Source organism: Labeo rohita, chromosome 6 (genome assembly GCF_022985175.1).
Source record: "Labeo rohita strain BAU-BD-2019 chromosome 6, IGBB_LRoh.1.0, whole genome shotgun sequence".
Taxonomy (NCBI): Eukaryota; Metazoa; Chordata; class Actinopteri; order Cypriniformes; family Cyprinidae; genus Labeo; species Labeo rohita.
Window position 1 is genome coordinate 10363051 of NC_066874.1, and position 20231 is coordinate 10383281.

Below are 20231 nucleotides of genomic sequence, written 5' to 3' on the forward strand. Positions count from 1 at the left end.
CTCTGGCTTTTTTTTTTTTTTTTTTTTTTTTTTAAAGCGTTTATGATCATTAAATCTAAAACCGAAAAGGGTTGCAAATTGTCTTAACATTAATGTCGTTATAACAGAAAACAAGTTATTTAAAAAAATCAGCAAATTATTCTTCATTTATAGAGCTATAGAATGTTAGATATTTAAATTATAATAGACTTTTTTTTTTTTACAGTCATTTAAGAACACCAACACTTTCAAGTTATAGACTCCTAATTTCCAATTATTATTATTTTTTTTTTTTAATTTACGGTTTTCACATTCTATTTTACAACATAATACACGAACAGTAGGAGATCAAATGTGTTTGTTTGTTTGTTTCTAAATCTTTCTAAAGTCGCTAAATTCGGACTACAACTACTACAAAAATGTAAGTTTATGCGACTGAGGAATCGGACAACTTTTATATTTAATAATATAACAGGTAAGAATTTTAAAAGTTTACCACAAGAGGGAGCCATAAGTCAACTTCTTCTGTTCTAGTAATCTAGTTTTAAGGACCTAAACTGATCCAACATCTGACGACAACCATTATCTTACATTATTTCTAAATTGTTTATTTTATATTTTATTTTATTTTATTTTATTAGCTAACCACACAACGTATAATATTAATATTAATAATAATAATAATAATAAATGGATAATGGTGGAATATCTTAATTTTACCAGCTAGAGTAATCTCATTATTAATAGAACAGGCCAGAATAGGTCAAATTTAGCATCAGTGCAAGTATAGGGACTGGGAAATAAATTATGAAAATTAACCATGGTTTTACTACAAATAAAACAAACAAACAAAAATGTTTGCTAAAGTTAAACCACGGTAACGATAGATTAACCATGGTTTTGCTGCACTAACCATAGTTTAACCATGGTATTTGCAGTAAAACTGTGGTTATACAAATGATAATTTATGCGCCAAAAAAATCAAAACAAAAAAAAAACATAGTTACTAAAATTTAACTATAATAAAACCATGGTTAACGTTTGTAAGGGAACAAACATTATCATAACATGTGACCCTGGAGCACCAAACCAGTCAGAAGTAGCCAACAATATAATGTTTTGGTCAAAATGATCGATTTTTCTTTTATGCCAGAATCATTAGGATATTAAGTAAAGATCATGTTCCATGATATTTTGTAAATTTCCTACCATAAATATATCAATATATATATATATATATATATATATTTTTTTTTTTTTTTGCACTCTCAGATTCCAGATTTTCAAATAGATCATACATCTGTGAATGTTCAAATAGATCATACACCATACATCTGTTAATCTTATTTATTCAGCTTTCAGATGTTTTTATATACATATATATATATATATATACACACATGTGTGTGTGTGTGTGTGTGTGTGTGTGTATTTGTTTATTTATTTATTTATTTTGTGGTCCAGGATCTCATATTACTAATTACAATAATCTTTTTTGTTTGTTTGTTTGATTGTTTTTTTCCATGTAAGAAAATTGATCCCAGTAAGATTTGATTCAAATAAATGTACGTTGCTTTTAATAAGTTACAGAGACAGGTGCATGATGAGTCAGATCTTTGGGTTTTGTTTTGGGTTTCACAGCTGAGAACAGCTGAGGCATATTTAGATTAAATCCATTGAACGTGAGTCATTATTTTATTATAGTAAACAGTACTGAGCCTTACATGAATGCCTTTTTAAGAAGTTTATTATGAGCTACAGCAAATTCTTCACACAGGCTAGAAATGACAGACATTGACTGATGAGTCAAAAGCAAATGTTAGTCACAAAAAGGTAAAGTAGGCAATTATACTGTAAAATGTAACATTCATTGTGCTGTATGTCTCTAGATCTAAAGAAATATATATAATTTTCACACTGCATATAGGATGTTTCTTTTGATTGGCTGGATTTTAAACCCTGATCACTAAAACAAGACACATTATTACAATAATAGGCATGCACAGGCCTCTTCAAAAGTTAATTTTCTAAAGAGAACATTTATTGGACAAATATATTATTTTTGATAAAAGCTTTTTTATTTAACTCTAAGAATAAATGCTATTTAATTAAAGAATAAAATGTTAGGAATTGCAGTGCTATGCTCTCTGATTATATGTCTTTGCCACAGTCGGGACACAGGATGTCATCTCTCTCCGTCAGGAAGCCACGGCCCACCAGGGACACCAAACACTTCTTGCAGTTGAAGCAGTCATTGTGCCACTGTCTCTCTTCAAAGGAAATGTATTTGCTACCTCCCAGACCTGCAAAGGACATGACAGTAACAAATAACAAAGCTTCAGATAGTAATAATATCATGGGAGACTACAGGTCCTGAGGTCAGAGAGACCATTTCAGCATCAAAATAATCATTATTTTACAGCCTTATGTCATTCCAAACCTGTAGGACTTTCTATTTTCCATGAAACCCAAAAGGTGATTTTTGGGTATAATAAACATTAATTAGAAATTGGGCTTAAAATGACGTAAAAACACAATAGAAATATCATAAAACTGATAAAAGATGTCAGTTTTGGTCTGTTTCTTACATAATCACAATTGTATGGCTTCTGAACACCAGAAATACTGCACAAATTCTCAGCCAAACTTCTTTTATTATAACTTCATTGTCATTTTCTGTCAATGTTGAGTTTAATAGCTCCAATCCTGATTCACTTTCCACGATTAAACAACAATCATTTTTTTGTAATGAAGAAATAGTCTTGATTCAATCAACTGATGGATAGAAACAAATCCCTGCCTTACATTTTTAACTTTTTTGCCCATCTGTTTCAGTCAGATATACAGTACAGTACTGATAAGCACCTTCCAAAGAAAATGTGTTGGTTGCTCATACCGCTAATAGGCGTGGTGCAGGCAGCACACTTCTTGGCATACAGATTGCAGAAGCAGTTGAGGCAATAGGCAAAGTCATCACGAGAGGTGAAGCGCTGGCCAGACAGCTGCTGCTTACAGCCAGTACACAAGAAGCAGTCCTTATGCCATGGCTGGTCATGGTAGGTCACGCCCCCAGTGGTGATTGGCTGAGAGGAATTATACATTTGTGATGTCATACAAAACTTTTTATTCAAAGCAAAATGTTGCATTTCAGCTGTCCTTACCTTCTTGCAGTGCACACACTGCAGTGCAAACTGCTTCTCGTAGCAGGCCACGCAGTAGTTACTGTTGTCCTTAGGAATGAAGCTCTTGGTTCCAATAGGCTGCTGACAGCGCTGGCAGGTAAAGCAGGTCTCATGCCAGCTGTTCCCCTTGTGCTCCATCTTCCTGGAGCCTGGGAGAAATAGAGCAAATTGGAAACAATCAAGCAAATATTCAATGACTTGGCTGGATAATAGCGAGGATGGATTATAGCCTATGTATTAAAGGGTTAGTTTACCCCAAAAATGTAATCCTTATTTACTCATGGTGCATTTATTTACTGGGGATTTTTGTATTTACCATTTATGTATAAAATTCAACACAGTTTTTAACTCTACATCTACAGAATAATGAATAGAGAATGTGTGTCAGGTGTTTTTTTGCTGTCAAAAGTTTTAAATCAGTTTATGAAGGTGCTGTAAATTCAGTCATTATTAATGTTATTGCAATTGTGCAATACTGTGCTATTTTGCACAAGCAATTTGTAAGTCTAGGGAAAAAAAAACATTAATTTTAACACATTTTTCATTAAGACACTACATCTATTGTATGTGACATCATTTCTTACTAAAAGACCCTTATGTGTCTCTCTCTATTGAGGTAAGTCCATTCCACCAAAACCTTGAAACATAAAAACAAATTTCTAAAGACATTGTGAAAGAATTACAATGAATTTTGTTTTCACATGTCATGCAAGCATGTTCGTTTGGAAGCCCGTTTCTGCCACTGAATAAAAAAAAAAAAAAAAATTCTTTAAAGACTTTTAATCAGAATTGTGAGATGTAAACTCACAATTGGTAGTTATAAAGTCAGAATGAGATACTAGCAATTCTGAAAATTGAAGTCAGAACTGCAAGAAATAAACTTGTAAACTTGCTTTGCAATGATATGTATCGTGAAAAGCGCTTTAAAAAAGAGAGAGAGAGAAATAAAGTGATCAATTGTGATCTTTTTGCAGAATTGTAAGTTTATGCAGTTTACGTAATTCTGACTTCATTACAGTTAAGTCAGAATTGTGATATAAACTCACAATTCTGAAAAGAGACTTTGGACTTTATAAAGACTTTGGACTTTTATTTTAAACTCGCAACTGAGAGTTTATATCTAACAATTCTGAGAAAAAAAGTCAGATCTCGCAATTGTGACTTATTTCTCGTAATTGTGATTTTATATGACGCAATTTTGAGAAAAAAGTCAGAAGTGCGAGTTTAAATCTCGCAATTCTGACTTAATTTCTCAGAATTGCAAGTTTATATCTCTCAGTTCTGACTTTATAACTCACAATTGCGAGTTTATATCTCACAATTCTGAGAAAAAAAGTTAGAATTGTGAGTTTGTATCACACAATTCTGAGAAAAAAGTAAGATTTATAAGATAAAACGTTGCAATATCGATTTTTTTTAAATCTTTTATTCAGTGGCGGGAACTGTCTTCCATAATATGTGACAGGAAAATGCATCAAAAAAATCTGGGTGTTACGTGGAGGCTATTTTTGGTATAACACCCTAAATATCTCACAACCTCTTTTTTTTATATCAACTTGAAATTTGGAACATAACTTATTTAGACATATAGCTTTAATTTTATGGTAGTTTTAGATTAAAAATATTTTGTAACATATTTATTTATTTTGTTCTCTTAAAAATAAAGGTTCTTTATTGGCATCAGTGGTTCTATGAAGAGCCTTGAACATCCATGGAACCTTTCAAATACAGAAAAGTTTCTTTATAGTCGAAAAAGGTTCTTTAGATTTTTAAAAAGTTCTTCAAAATGGTTCTTTTAGGAACTTTTCACTGAAAGGTTCTTTGTGGAACCAAAAATGGCTCTTCTGTGGCATTGCTTTTTAAGAGTGTAAATACTTTTTAGTACATTTTCTTTACAGTAAACTTAAACTTCTATAACTTCTTCATACTTTAATTTTTTGAATGATTTCACTTCAGCAATAATCCGCTGATTGTCTTCTTTAAAAAAGAGCCTCCAAAAAGCCACTTTTAGCTTTGTAGCATTCATGAATTACAACAATTTCAGTTATGATAGTGCATTTTATCAGTTAAGGGGTTAAATCTTTTCATCATATGAAATGAAATCTCTTCAGAAGATTTGGATTAAACTAATCAATTCATACATTACTTTTACAATGTCTTTAGGAACTTTTTGAAGTTTTGGTGGAATGGACATTCAGTGGAAGAACAAAAATCTTTCAGGTTTCTCAATTTGTGTTTCAAAGAGGAATGAAAGTCTTATGGGCTTTGAATAACATGAGGGTGAGTAATTGATGACGTGAAGTGATGAAGTGACTTTCATTTTTGGGTGAACTATCCCTTTAAATTGATTCATTCAGTTTCTCAGCTCTCCCATAGTAAAGTTAACTATTGTTGTTATGTCATTAGCTGCTGTCCAACACTACAAACGTATGAATCTTAATGTATCATTCTGTTTCTGAAGTAGATGTGTAAAGAACAGATTAAGCAAATGTTTTACTTACCTGGCATTATGGTCTTTTTGCACTCAAAACATTTAGAGGAATACTCATTGGAGTAGCACTCGGTACATAGTAGCTGCTCGTCCTTGGTGGAGAACGGTTTGTCCACCAAAGAACGGTGACATTTAAAGCAGTGGAAGCAGTCATCGTGCCAGTGACGGTCCTTATAAGACAGATCCTGGGGACAAACGCATATTGGTAAGGACAGTTTGAACCTACATTGTCTCACATGCATTAAACTCGGATTTAAGGGAGAGTGTGCTTGGCCTCAGTGCTTGGCCTTAGCCTTTGAACAGCTAATTAGGGAGAGCGGGAGGGTAAAGGGTTCCTCAATGTCAGCTTCACAGCAGGTCGCTCGCCAATGAGAGACGCAGGTGCTGGTTTCTGTGACCAATCGCAGTGTGATCTGCCAATCGGAGTATGTTAGTGAGAATCTGTCCTGGGCTGTGAGCACACATTGCCTTGGGATGAGCCTATGACACCAGTGCTTTAATTATCCACCAATTTGGAAAGAGAGAAATTGTATGTGCTTGTTAAATAGCTGGCCCAAGGTGCTATGAGGTCATTCTGATTGCCTGTGACTAGAGGGGGGAATAGCAGCTAACTGGGCCAAGGACGGGCCACACAGATGTGGCCCCACCCCAGGCCTGTCCTCCAGACTGGTGACAGCCTCCTCATCAGGACTAATGACCATGTAATGTGACACTAATGACAGAAAGTCACAGAAGCAGTCGGCAGGGAATGTATTTCTAAAGTAACATTGTAACTATATGGTTCTTGTATATCTTCTATAACATTTACCATAACACTTTTTTTTTTTTTTAGCATGAAACATGGTGCAGTGGTGGGATTTTTCACCCATTTCATCATCTGGAATAAAAAAATAAATAAATTCAATATGATTGTGCAATAGCACACTTGAAGTATGATTTACCTCTAAAGTACAGGTCCATAGCATAGATTTTAAAGGAGTAGCTAAAAATGAAAAATTTCCTGTTATATCCTCATCTTCATCAGTTTTCTGTCATTCCAATCCCATAAGACTTCCACACACATTTATCGTTTTTGTTCGTCTATTAAAAGTCCACGCAACCAAAATATTAATGCTTCAAAAAGACACTGTAACACTGAGAAAAAGAGTAAAAAAGCGCAGTCCTTTTTCAAAAGGTACACCGTTGTACCCTATTTACCCATGAAAGGTGCATATTTGTGAACCAGACATAAGGGTCAATTTTTTAAAATTGAAATGTATGTATCATCTGAAGCTGAATATATAAGCTTTCCATTGATGTATGGTTTGTTAGGAAAGAAAAATATTTGGCAGAGATACAACTATTTGAAAATCTGGAATCTAATGGTGCTTAAAAATCAAAATATTGAAAAAAAAATCGCCTTTAAAGTTGTCCAAATTAAGTTCTTAGCAATGCATATTACTAATCAAAAATTAAGTTTTGATAAATTTACGGTAGGAAATTTACAAAATATTTTAATGGAACATGATGTTTACTTAATATTTACTTAATATATAATTTTTGGCATAAAACAAAAATCAATTATTTTGACATATACAATGTATTTTTGAATATAAATATACCCGTACTACTTATGACTGGTTTTGTGGTCCAGGCTCAAATTTGTACATTAAAGATACACAAAAGTGTACATATTAGTACCTTAACGGTACATATTAGTATCTTTTCAAAGGGTAGCGCAATCAGTGACAACTTTTGTACATTTTTCTAAAGTGCTTTAATTTAGGCTTTTATTCATAAACATTGATAAATACACATATGTCTTTTTGTATCGTAATTTTGGTTGTGTGGACTTTCAATGTGATTTCAAAATGACCTTTACAAATATATTTACATAATTTGTGCTCCTGGAGACGAATGGGAGTCTTATTTAATGGTTTGGAATGGAGAAGGATGAGTAAAAGATGACAGAATTTTCATTTTTGAATCTATTTAATGTATGAAAAGTATAGTGATGTTTGCCTTTACAATACCTTTACAGAATATATTAATCTTGGTAAATATTAATTTCTACATTATTTAAGGCTGAACAGTTCTGCTGTCCACTGTTAGTTCATTATGTCCAATGAATTGGAACTGGATAATGTAAAAGGTACCTATTATAATATAAATTACCTTAAAAAAAAAAAAAAAAAAACTGAAATGTTTTTGTTGAAATGACATGTTTTATCTGTAATGTTTATAGTAAGTAAAGTGTATAAAAAGTTTAAATTTATCTTTGAAATGGCAATGGAGGTCAGCGTGTCCATTACCAAGGTGAATGAGTGCAGGTAATTCCAGAAAAGCTCATCTGGTTTCTTTGTTTGGTTTTGGACTCACTCCCCAGCACTGATTTCCTGCTGGGTTCAATCCAGAGTGCATGAGCTGGCATTCATTCTCCACGATTCCCTACCGCTCTCCTGGTGATCTCTCAGCTTTCAAGTGGTCACACAAAGCTCTAAATCATTGTGTACAGTGTTACTAAATAAAAATGGTCAAATAGCCAGTGCTAGCCATCTCGCTCCGGATACTGAGTTCTGAGTAATATACAGTGTTGGGGAGTAACTAGTTACATGTAACGGAATTACGTAATTTAATTACAAAATAAATGTAATTGTAATTAGTTACAGTTACTGAGAAAAAATATGTAATTAAATTACAGTTACTTTTGAAAAATGCCAGTGATTACAAAGGGGATTACATCTGAATTTTTCCACACACCCACCCCCACTTACAGATTTAATTGACTTCTTTTAAATTGCATTGACTGCTCTAAAATGAGTCACCAATGTTTCAGAAGTTTAGGACACAGAATAGGACACATGCTTATTCGATTACTGTTTTATTTCCTATTTGGGTTTATGCATAAACTTTATTTTTTAAGATTGTTTTTCCAATGCATTGTTAGATGCTAGTGTTTTCTGTCATAACTATGCAAACATTTGATTTCAAGCCCAGTATCATAGCTATTAAACTATTTCTTGTTATGATGTAATGTATGTTATGATCTTGTTATGACATATAGCGCAACTGCGCTCACGGTGACGCGAGTTCGATTCCTGTCTCGAGGTCCTTTGCCGATCCCGCTCCCCTCTCTCCTCCCAGCTCTTTTCTGTCATCTCTCTACTGTCTTATCACAGTAAAAGGCATAAAAAGCCCAAAAATATAAGTAAAAAGAAAAAAAAAAAAGTCTTTTTAAGAATTTGTGGTAGCTGTGCTTTAAATGAAATTATTACACAGCTCAGACTATTTTGGGGCAACTTAAGTCAGTGCTATATGCTTGATAATTTTTCTTGGCGGAAGCTTTGCGTTTGGTTAGCTAATAAAATATTAAAGCTTAATTCAATATTATGTGGACAATTTCTTAATTCTGCCATCCTGGTATCGTGGACTTGCTCTATTGTGTCATACAACGCAGCTGCTGCCTTTTTTTTTTTTTTTTTTTTGTACATAGTAATGGATTATAAGATAACTAACAAACTGGTACTACTACTTAATTATTTATGTGGTGAAATGTTGTGTAAGAAAACTGGTATGACTGCACTGTATCCATAAAATGTCTAGTTTGAACTTGCCATTTTCTAGCAACTGGTTTATTCATGGAAGCTTTGTGTTCAAATATTTCAACTCAGATCAGTGTTTTGTGTCTAATAATTAACACGAAACATCTAAATAATCTATCAAGCAGCTGTGTAATAAGTGAGATAAATGTACATTCAGCCAGTTGTTATCGCAAAATAAAGATATATATTATCGCTTACTTATAATTTTAATTTAAGTGATAAAGGATTTTGAAAGTCTGACAGTAATCAGTGTTGAGTGCTACTATAGGGTTAACTTTGCCTGGTTTAAATGTTTCAAAATGATTAGCAGTTGAAAATATTAGAAATTTAGAAGAGTAATCAAAAAGTAATTAAAAGTAATAAGTTACATTACTTTAACAAAGTAATTGAAAAGTTACACTACTTATTACATTTTAAATCAAGTAACTTGTAATCTGTAACCTATTACATTTCCAAAGTAACCTTCCCAACACTGGTAATATAGTGCACAGTCCGCTAGAACAGTCATTTAATGGAAGTAATGGAAAAGTGCATATTTCTAGATCATTTCTGCTATTTAAGTTGGAGCACTCTTGAAAAAGAAGTAGATTTAATGATACTGAATGTGCATTTGTAGTGCATTTGGACTCTTATATATTTTATTTTTTTTTTGTATGCAAAAGTAGAAAATATGAAGATTAACATACTCTGCTGTCGCAGCCAATGGGTTTCTTGCACTCCTCACAGGTGTTGGAGTAGAGGCTCTCATAGCACTTCACACAGTATGGATTTTCATCACGCAGAACATACTTCTTCCCAAACAAAGACTCCTTGCAGTAGTGGCAATCATAGCGTTCAGTCATCTTGGATTTAAAAAGTTCCTAAAAGCATGTAAAAGCAAAGTTCTTAAAAACATGTTTTAAATGGTGCAGACAGGCTGAGGGGGTCATTGAAAATGGCATTGTTAAGTATGAAACTTAACTTGTAGGCCTATAATCCCAGTGCTTAACATCTGCTAGATAAAGGCTAACTTTATGACGCAAATGTTCTAAAGCAAGAGCGGAAGGCGTGCCAGTGTATTAGTCCCAGCTGCTGTGTCTCCCTCAGTAAAGCCCTGCTAATATTCCTGCATTATCCCTCAGAACTGTGTCCAGACTGGCTTTTGTGCACACAATGCTTACCCATTGTGAGCTCCACACAAACTTGTGGCTTATAGAGATGCAAAAACTTCTCTATAAACCTTATCTGGCATAGTCAGTTCAGTAAACAACAAGAAGTTTCTTAAGAGTTTGGAAATAAAATGTCTAGTGAGTGGCTAATATATTAAAGTCTGCTCTAAACCTAACCAATGGTTAACCAATTTGTTGAGCTCTTCATCAAGTGTCGTGATTTGTTTTTCAAATCTCAAGTGCAAAACTGTAAGCCTACCAGGTGAGCCGCAGAGCAAGTTTACAATGTCAAATAAGCCATCCAGCTAGTCCATACAGCTACTTATGTAATGCAAATGTGATTAATCTTAGTTTACAAATCATGCACTGTGGTGAAAGTGTTTCGAGGTCATTTTGACCTTTAAATAAACTTGATTGACTCCTTTATGTACTGTGTGTCTCCCGTAGAAAGGTAATGGAGTTAGCTAAATCTGCACTGTAAACACTTGTCAGATCACACTGTTGTATCTGAATGGATTCTTTGATGTGTCCTCAGCCTGGCTGGCTGGCACCAACACTGGGCACCAGATCAAGACAAGTCTCAGTGGTTCCAGCTGTCCCCAGTGTGTCCCTTACTATCAGTAAAGAGACATGTCTCCCTCAGTCTCCTTTGTCTCAAACAAGGAGCTTAGCTGGAGAATCTTTTGAGTCATTTGAATTAATTTTGAACCATAAGGAAGCCTCAAACCAACCCTCTCATTTCCAATTAAACCAAGAGTGATAAAGTGAAATGTGCAGCTAATTAAAGACTACAAGAAGTGGAACCCTTCATCCATAACTGGATAAAGGAATGACAGGTGGCTATGGAGATGCCTGACACATTTATTTACACCCATACCAACTAGGAAATAAAAAAAGTACTAAATACCAGTACTAAAACTCTGCCTGAAACTAAAACTCTGCTTGAATCTCTGGTAAAACTCTGCCAGTACTAAAACTCTGCTTGAGGTATAAATCTCAAACCTAGAGGATGGAGACTACATCCATTTAAAAAATACAGACAAAATACAAATACTCATTTATGCTTTAATAAACATTTTATAATCGACAGTTTTAAAATACTTTCCACACCACTTTTCACTGTTCCATCTCTAATGTGTCATAATAAATAACCAATATAAGTAAAATATAGAGCACAGAAAAGTATTTGTCTGAAAGTAAACCATCTGTACATGGACAGTCAAAAAAATAGTTTAAAATTCTTCAGAATAGAATAGAATTCAGAATGGAATTCTTCAGGATAGATAGAATGTGAAACAACTGTTTATGCATTGGAATAATTAATATTAATATTATATTAAAAAGAGAGTGATACTAATATTGTGGTGCAGATGTTTTTTTTTTTTTTAGAAAAAAAAATCTAGTTTTAGTGCAGATTGAGAAGTTGCAGATTTCAGCTTCAGTGCAGCTTTTTAGATGCTAATATAAAGCAACAGGCAAAAGCTGGTGGAATTAGTGTGGGGAAAAAGGTGAAATCTTTAAAAAGCATATAGCTATAAAACTCAGAAATGAGAAGAGAAGAGAAGAGAAGAGAAGAGAAGAGAAGAGAAGAGAAGAGAAGAGAAGAGAAGAGAAGAGAAGAGAAGCCCTACTTGCCTGTCCTGTGCAGTGATGTGATGTGCTGTGCTATGCGTCTTTGGTTCTTGAAAGAGCGATGGAGGAGCGGCTCCTGTCCTCCTCTTTATTGGATTACCCGCCCTTTGGAAGGGGCAATGGGGTGATTGAAATGGGTTGGACACTTTATCAGGAACTATAAATACATAGGCACTACTAAGCCAGTACTTCACAGTGCACGTTCATTTGTACCAATTCGGTGTAATGTGAATTTAATCATTACAACATATAGGAAACTCACATTCACATCCTAAAGTTGTCTTTTAAACTGTAAAGACCATCTTAGACCAGGGCTGTGTTTGCCAAAAGCATTGTAAGCCTAAGTTGGTCATAGTTCCATTGGTGTCAATAGGTCTATGATGTACTGAGGCTTATGATGCTTTTGTGAAACACAGCCTTGGATGATAACCAACAATACTTTTTAATGTTTTCATACAATTCCACCAATAATACCATGCTGGATGATAAAGGAAGTTCTGTTGCTTCTAAAGTTTATGTTGGGATGCCACTGGGATACCCACTGTCTTGAATTTTAGACAAGCACCATCTTATTTCAGTCATTCATGCCCTGAAAATCATCTATGCTGTCTCTTTCATTCCACATGCAAGATATTACATTTGCATTTCTATTTATGCACTTATACAAAGTCTTGATTTTGTTTTGGGGGTGTACTAGAACATGCTATCATGCTTGGTGGTTTGAAAAACGCATTATTTTTTACACAAGTTACATTATTATAATACCTTTCTCCCCACAAATGGCTCCTGGCACAAATGGCTTGATTAGTTCCAGGTTTGATGAAGGCCCGCCTTCCGAAAAACAAAATGTGTTGTGATTGGTTAGCTGTCCCACTGCGTTGTGATTGGCGAACAGCTTAGACGGTGTTTAAGTACTGCCACGCCCCTTGCCAAAGCAGCAAGTTCCGTCTGCTCCATTATAGTTAAGGATGTATTAAGGTATAGTTGATGCTACAGTAGTGTTGGGTCCTATCGTAAGCCTGCGAGATCGCCGATACATGATATCATTGTGCTAATTTATTGAATTATTTACATACTTAGTTTCATTGTCCGAAACCAGCTCCAGCATAAGGTTAAAATCAACCAAATATTTTTAAATGACTTAATTTGTATTTAACAGGACAACAATTGAATTAAAACATTATAAGTTACTAATTGTAATGCTTACATTTCCTTAGCTATTCAAAAAGCAGCTACAGAAAACGAGCAAAGAACATTAACAGTATCAAAGAACATCATCACTGATTAGCCTAGCCTAGTCTAGTGCAAGTTTATGCATTTAAAAAAAAAAAAAATGTTATAAGTGAATCTATCTACACTGTATGATTAATAAATCTCTTACCACACACATCTGTGGTATGTTACAGCTCTGATGAGGCCACGGGAGCTGATCGCCACTCTAGTTAATGCCTGTGTTTATACTAGCAGTTTATACTGGCTTGTTGAAGCGTCCCAGAAGCAGCTCTCCACACTGCATCGCTAAAGTTAGGCTAATCCCCCACCTCCTCCCTACCCACCCCCCAACCATTCGAACATGCTTTGTGACATCATAACACCCAGAAAACAAAGCTCCAAAGGAGCTGTTCGTTGTAGTTCTTGAAAAGGGATTTTTTAAAAAACAAAATATCTCCCTTTAGAGTGGACTTTGAGATTTGTAACTTTGTAGATCTTTTTTATGCCCAAACATACACACCACACACTGACTAAAATTCAAAAAGTGAAAAAGCATAATAGAACCCCTTTAAATCTTTGAACCAAGTTCTTGCGCTATATGTAGCTGTGTCTCAAATTTAAGGTCATGCCATCCTTGGACTTTCTATGGCTTTTGTTAAGATGGTGACCGGGTGGTCTTAAAAGTATGAGAACCATTTAAGAAGAAGTTTTAACCATTCGCTTCATTCATTCCTTAGGAACTGAATTTATGGCCTTTGCATTGCTGGTGCAAGATTTTTTTCTTATGGTATACCCACACAGAATGTTGTATATATGCCTGAATATTTGCAAAGAAAACAGTAAGTTTTGTAGGTTTTGGCTTTCCATCATGTCCTTTGGATTCCTCTGCCCCACCCTGGCTCGTCCCCATCCTTCTGGCCACAGTATGATCAAAGGTCTGTGTGTGATACTCTACAGTTGCTTAGTCACTAGGGCTGATGGTTTACAATGAGATGGTGAGTCCCAACACCTGTTTGCTCCAAACTTTATCCATTCTCATCTGTCACTCCCATGGGTACTAAGATTTCCTTATGGCTAAGGAGCTGAAATCTTATGCCAGTCATCAGTTAACACTTGAATTCCCATGATCAGATTGCTAATGGAGGCGTCATTTATCCCTGGCTGTGACTGTTATTTCCAAAGGAAATAGATTATAATTAGACCACACAAAAACCATAACCATTCTGTACTGCTAATGATTTTTTTGTGGTGCATTTCCTTCATGCACACTTTTTGTGCAACAAAACTGACAGGATTAATGATTATTACACAATCTAAAAGATATTATGCCATCCCTGTCTAATAAAAGGCACCACTGACAAAACAAGCAGCAGACAGTTATTCTGACAATGCAAACACCAAAACAGAAGTGGTTTTGCAGTGGAAAATTAGTGTCATTTAAAATACATCACATTGTCTTAATGCATACTTCTGTCTGATTTGAACTTGAACGGAAGACAATGTCAGATACTCTGGCCAAATATAGTCTCAATGTCTCAAAGCAATCAGAGAGATATTAATTTCAGTGACAACCATTTAAGTATTTCTAGCTGATTGTTCCAACTGCAGACTAGAGGGAAACCCAGCTTCTTGGGCCTCACAGTGTTGATAGTTCATACCATCAATACAACACGAGAATGTGAGGACAGAACCATGGATGCCACCATAAGTGCACAGGCCAAGCTGATTATCACACGTACGCAGGGCTGGCAGTGCCACACACCTCGCTGATGCCATGCCAGCCTCTCTGCCCAGTGATAAGGCTTTGGATAAATCCAGCAACTGTCTAGATTACAGTATGAGAGGTACAGCTCAAGCTCTATAAGGTCAGCACTGATCCTCCTGGGCCATCACACTGGCTGTAAATCAACCTGCCCTGCCAGATCTGACAACAGTGTACGCAGCTAAAAAAGATGTGTTAATGTTGGGATATGATTTCCTTTTATAGTACAGTGTGATTTGGCCTATAGCATCTCTCCATAAAATACCTGGCCTTAGGTGTAGATCAATTCAGAGCATATATGAGTTTTGTTTAACCCTGGTTCCTAAAACAAGATGAGCTCTTTTGAGAACATTAATGCTGTCTATACACTCTTAAAAATATTTATTGGCTGGTTCCATAAAGAACCTTTAACGGATTAGTTCACTTACACAGTAAAGACTCTAACTCCTAGTCAGTGCCTGTAGTCATGTGGTTAGTGCACTGACATATAGGACAACTGTGCCTCTGGCTGACCTGGGTTTGAGTCCTGACCCAGGGTCCTTTGCTGATCCTACTCCCCTTCTCTCCACCCAATACTTTCCTGTCAATCTCCACTGTCCTATCATCTAAAAAGGCCAAAAAATATCATCCAAGATGTTCATGTCTTTCTTTCTTTCTTCATTTGAAAAGTAATTAAGTTTTTTGAGGAAACATTTCATGATTTTTCTCCAAATTGTGGATGTCTTTGTGGTTAAGTACAACCCCAATTCCAAAAGAGTTGGGACGTTTCGTGAAATGCCATAAAATCAAGAATATGTTATCTGTTCAATCTCTTTAACCTTTATTTAATTGACAAAAGTACATAGAAAATTTTTCCAGTGTTTTCAGTGGCCAACTTTTAATTTTATTTTGTAAATATAACCAAATTTAGATTTTCATGGCTGCAACACCCTCCAAAAAGTTGTGACAGAGGCAAAATAAAAGTGAAAAGGTTATAGAATATTTAAATTAAACTTTTTAAATAGTTCACAGTAAACAGGTGAAATGGAAATAGGTGAAGATATCATGTTTGGGTATAAAAAGAGCATTTCAGTCTTTGCAAGCAAAGTGGATCATTTCTCATATGTGGCAAATTTCATGACAAAAGTGTCTAACAAATCAAAAATCACATTTCTTAATAGGAAATCACAAAGAATTTAGGTCTTTCACCAACTACCACACATAATATTGTGAAAAGATTCAGGGAATCCAGAGAAATGTCAGTCTGTGTAGGGCAAGACTCCTCAGGTGAATGTGCATGACCTTTGAGCCTTCAGACGGCATTGCATAAGAAACTGTCAGGCTGCGGTGTTAAATATAATTATAAATATAAAATATAAATATAATTAAATCCCTCAATTCCCAAACAATTACATTGTAATTAAAAGGGAAAGTTGATGTGGCACAGTGTTAAAGGGGTCATCGGATGCCCATTTTCCACAAGTTGATATGGCTCTTTAGGGTCTTAATGAAAAGTCTATAACATGCTTTGGTTAAAATTTCTCAATGGTAGTGTAAGTAACACCTTTTTTACCTTGCCAAAATCAGCTCTGCAAAAATCATCCTGTTCTGGTTGAGGTTGCTTTAAATGTTAATGAGCTCTGCTCACCCCACCCCTTTCTTCTCTTTGTGGAGTGACGAGCCCGTTTACTTTAGCCGTGTTTAGCCGCTAAACTTGCTAACTAGCACATTATTAGAAAAGGCGATCACAAAGATTCTTAAAAAAAACAAAACAAAACAAAAATAACTCATTATCCACCTTATTGTTCCCGTAAGAGTGAGTGCAGCCATTGTACTTTTTGCTTGACATTGCAAACTGTTGTGTCTTACCATATTATTTTAATGTATTATCTTAATTATGAACACACTGGTTTGTAGTGCAAACTGTTTTACCCTTTACTGCACTTCAGTATTCTTCTCGTTATTTCCCTATGGCAGATTATGAACCGGACGTCTAACACATTACCAGTAAACAGCTTACTTCCGCACTGAAAAATAAGGTGGATACTCACTTCTGCTGTAAGTGAAGCTGAATCATGAATGATTCTCGCAAACATAGATAGATATATGTAGATCGGGAGGTGCATTCCCTTCACAAACAAACGTAATCCACTGCATCTTCAGCAGCTCAGATTTGGGGAGTAAATGACGACCACTCTGTTCATTATTACATCCAGCAACATAACACCTCAATCTGAGATATTCTTGTCTAACTTACATCCCTGCTCCAGCATCGAAACCACGGAGGTCGGACTGTTACAGCTGACAGGTCTGAGGTAAGACGCTCATGTCAATCAACTATCATGGGAGCAGCCACACCGACAGGCCACACTGACAGGCATCTGAGAATGGCTCGATTTAAAAAAGGGGATATTATTTTTACAAATTAATTAAAATCCACAGCATCGATTTTTATCATTATAGGGTAGATGTGTACATACACTGCCAACACACATTAATGTTCAAACAACATGTAAAAGTGAACTTAGCATCCGATGACCCCTTTACATCTCTCTATCCCATCTTTTTTTGGAGTGTATTGAAGCCATGAAAATAAAAATAAAATGTGCAAAATAAAATTAAAATTTGGCCACTGAAAATATTGGATTTTTTTTTCTTTGTACTTTAGTCAAATAAATAAAGGTTAAAGAGAATGAACTGATAATATATTCTTGATTTTATGGCATTTCACGAAACGTTCCAACTTTTCTGGAATTGGGGTTGCATATACATTAAAATTAAAAAAAAAAAAAAAGAAAATGACCAATCGTTTAACTAGATAAGACCATTAGTCCACAGCTAGGATCGTGTAGAGCTCTTTGAAGCTGCATTGAAACTGCAGTTTGGAAGTTCAAGCTGTTGAGAACCCACGAGAAGTCCACGATATGGGGAAAAATCCTGGAATGGTTTCCTCAAAAATGTTTTTGCGACTGAAGAAAGACAGACATAAACATCTTGGATGACATGGGGGTGAGCAAATTATCTGGAACATTTTTAAAGTGAACAAATCCTTTAAATCCTTTCCATTGCACAAATGGTTCTTTATAGGTTTTTTATATATACTAAGAAAAAAAAACTATTGTAAAATTTGTTATTTTAAGAACTTAAAAATCTTTGATTGCAATAAAGATCTTTGATTGCATTGTAGCTGCATATGTAGCTATTTCTATGCTACACTCTTTTATGCTAAGGAATGTCACACGTTTCTTACAGAAGTTTCCTTTTAAAGACTTTTAAGGTTATATGGAGTACGCATCTAAATATGCCATCTAAAATCACCTGAAAGCAATTAATTCAGAAGTCCAACCACCACTGCGTACTAACAGTGCAAACTTTGTCCATTTCTATTTGAATGATTTATACAAGGCATAAAAATCTTTTTATCCAATTTTGCAGTCTATTTTTGAAAATCCAATTTTTACGAATTAATTTATGATAACTGATGTTTTTAAATCACATTATGCACATTATGCACATTGTGCTCTGAATCACCATCTGTGATCTGCTGCTGGGGCAACCGAGGTTTGCAACAACTGTATTATCTTTTATTTTGGAACATAATGTTGCTACTCATCAGAGGCAGCACATACAAGAGGTCTCTGACGCATGAAACGGACCCCCGTAGAAGCTCTGTGTAAGAGACCACTGGAGTCCAGCAACAATATCCAAATCTCTCCATGACTGTACAAAATTCCACAGCTACAACCTAACACAGCAAGCTGCAATTAGCTTGATACGTTTTACGTACGTAGCATAACATCATTAGAGTCAATTTTCCCCATTGGCTACTGGGTCTTGCAAAGTACCATAAACACTGTCTGGAGTCAATGCAAATTAAGTTAGGAAAGGTTTAGATGCTCATGACATTCCTTTTTTTCTGAAACTTTAGAGTGTCATGAGACTTTTGAAAGAAACACATTTAGGCTTATGCATATTTTTCCATGTTCACATTTGTGAGTCTTTAAAATAGATCTAAGCAACATGAGCGCTGTCCTTAATGTCCATAAATATAGATTTTAATCTTTTCAGAATTATTTATCAGAAACTAATTCTCACACAGCATTTTTATCTTTTAACAGCTTGGTTTGATACATGATCTCAGACAAATGACTACCAGTTAAGTTACATGTTGTCATTGATCTAAGATCTTCTAACCCATGAGGTAACTTTAAAGCACACCATGTTCTGCCCTTTCATTTTAAAGTACCATATGAATGTTTATTACAGAAACATTAACTTACTAATGAAATTACATTAACTAGTTCCTTGCTGTTCTGTGTCCACATATTGAATTATATGGGGGTCAGTATATGCTGACTTTAACAAGTACAAGTGCTTAATTGTCAACCAGGACACATGACAGAATTAAAATGTCAAAAGTCAAAACTACAGATAACAGCATGTGAAAAAAATTCTACACTCACTGAAAGATTTAAGCAGGTTTCTAATGATAAATACAAGGCCAATGACAAATCTTTCATTATAAGTCTTTGCATCATAACTTATTTGTTGTGTAAAAGGTCACCCGGAGTATTTACCACAGTAGTATTAATAAACTGGCTCCAAAAACAAACCAACAAACGAATTCAGAAAAAGTAGAATAAAGCGACCACAAATGACCCTCTACTTTTGCGTCTGTGTTTGTGACTTGCTCTCTAAAAAGTGGTGGCATAATATTTGGCTGAATCGATGCACAAAGACAAACTTGTGTTCATTACTTGAGCATATTACCTTTAAGTGCTTTTAAATTGAAAAAAACACATGCCAGTTTTAAGATTCTCAAGCATTGCTTTTGTAGTTAACAGCATTTTGTTAAATAAGTCTTTAACCAAGCGTTTGATGTTTTTCCAGGTCTTCACAAACAAATTCCTGCTGACACCAGTTATGCAATTATTTCAGAATGCCTTCTTATTCTTTTCACCTTAACTCCTCTCTATTTCTGTTCTCTGTACACAGAAGATCTGGGACATATTTAGCAAAACATTCTATCCCAGGTGCAGAAAATTAGAGTAAAGTCTTTTGAGGACCCGTGTCTCTCCTTGTTGCCACGGGAAAGTGTTAATGTATATTACTGTGTTTTGTATATTATTTAATTTTGGAATGGAACTTGTTTAAAAAAATGGAACAAGAGTTTTCCCCCCATCTGTTTCTTCCAGTTGTCTTCATGTACTTATGAGTTTGGATATATTAAGACTGTTACCCACCAGATCAACATGTTTCTAATGT

At 35.0% G+C, this 20231-nt stretch overlaps 1 protein-coding gene across 2 annotated transcripts; it reads right to left on the bottom strand.

Moving 5' to 3' along the window:
- Positions 1-1714: 1714 nt before the first annotated feature.
- Positions 1715-12129, bottom strand: fhl2b (four and a half LIM domains 2b). 2 transcript variants are annotated; one of them, XM_051111609.1, is made up of 6 exons: positions 12017-12129; positions 9920-10093; positions 5663-5837; positions 3141-3310; positions 2876-3062; positions 1715-2282 (listed from the first exon to the last, which is right to left on the bottom strand). In XM_051111609.1, the coding sequence occupies exons 2-6, from the start codon at positions 10073-10075 to the stop codon at positions 2131-2133; spliced, it is 840 nt and encodes a 279-aa protein (XP_050967566.1). In that variant the 5' UTR covers positions 10076-10093; positions 12017-12129; the 3' UTR covers positions 1715-2130. The 2 variants fall into 2 exon arrangements, with proteins under 2 accessions (XP_050967566.1, XP_050967565.1); XM_051111608.1 differs by having other exon boundaries at positions 12013-12105.
- Between the last annotated feature and the right edge of the window lie 8102 nt (positions 12130-20231).

Excerpts from the sequence above, each read along its gene's own strand:
- fhl2b (XM_051111609.1), bottom strand. The coding sequence starts at position 10,075 with ATGACTGAACGCTATGATTGCCACTACTGCAAGGAGTCTTTGTTTGGG. Across the intron at positions 5,838-9,919 it reads CCATTGGCTGCGACAGCAGA|GATCTGTCTTATAAGGACCG; the intron begins GTATGTTAATCT and ends GTTTGTCCCCAG. Across the intron at positions 3,311-5,662 it reads CAAAAAGACCATAATGCCAG|GCTCCAGGAAGATGGAGCAC; the intron begins GTAAGTAAAACA and ends TATTTCTCCCAG.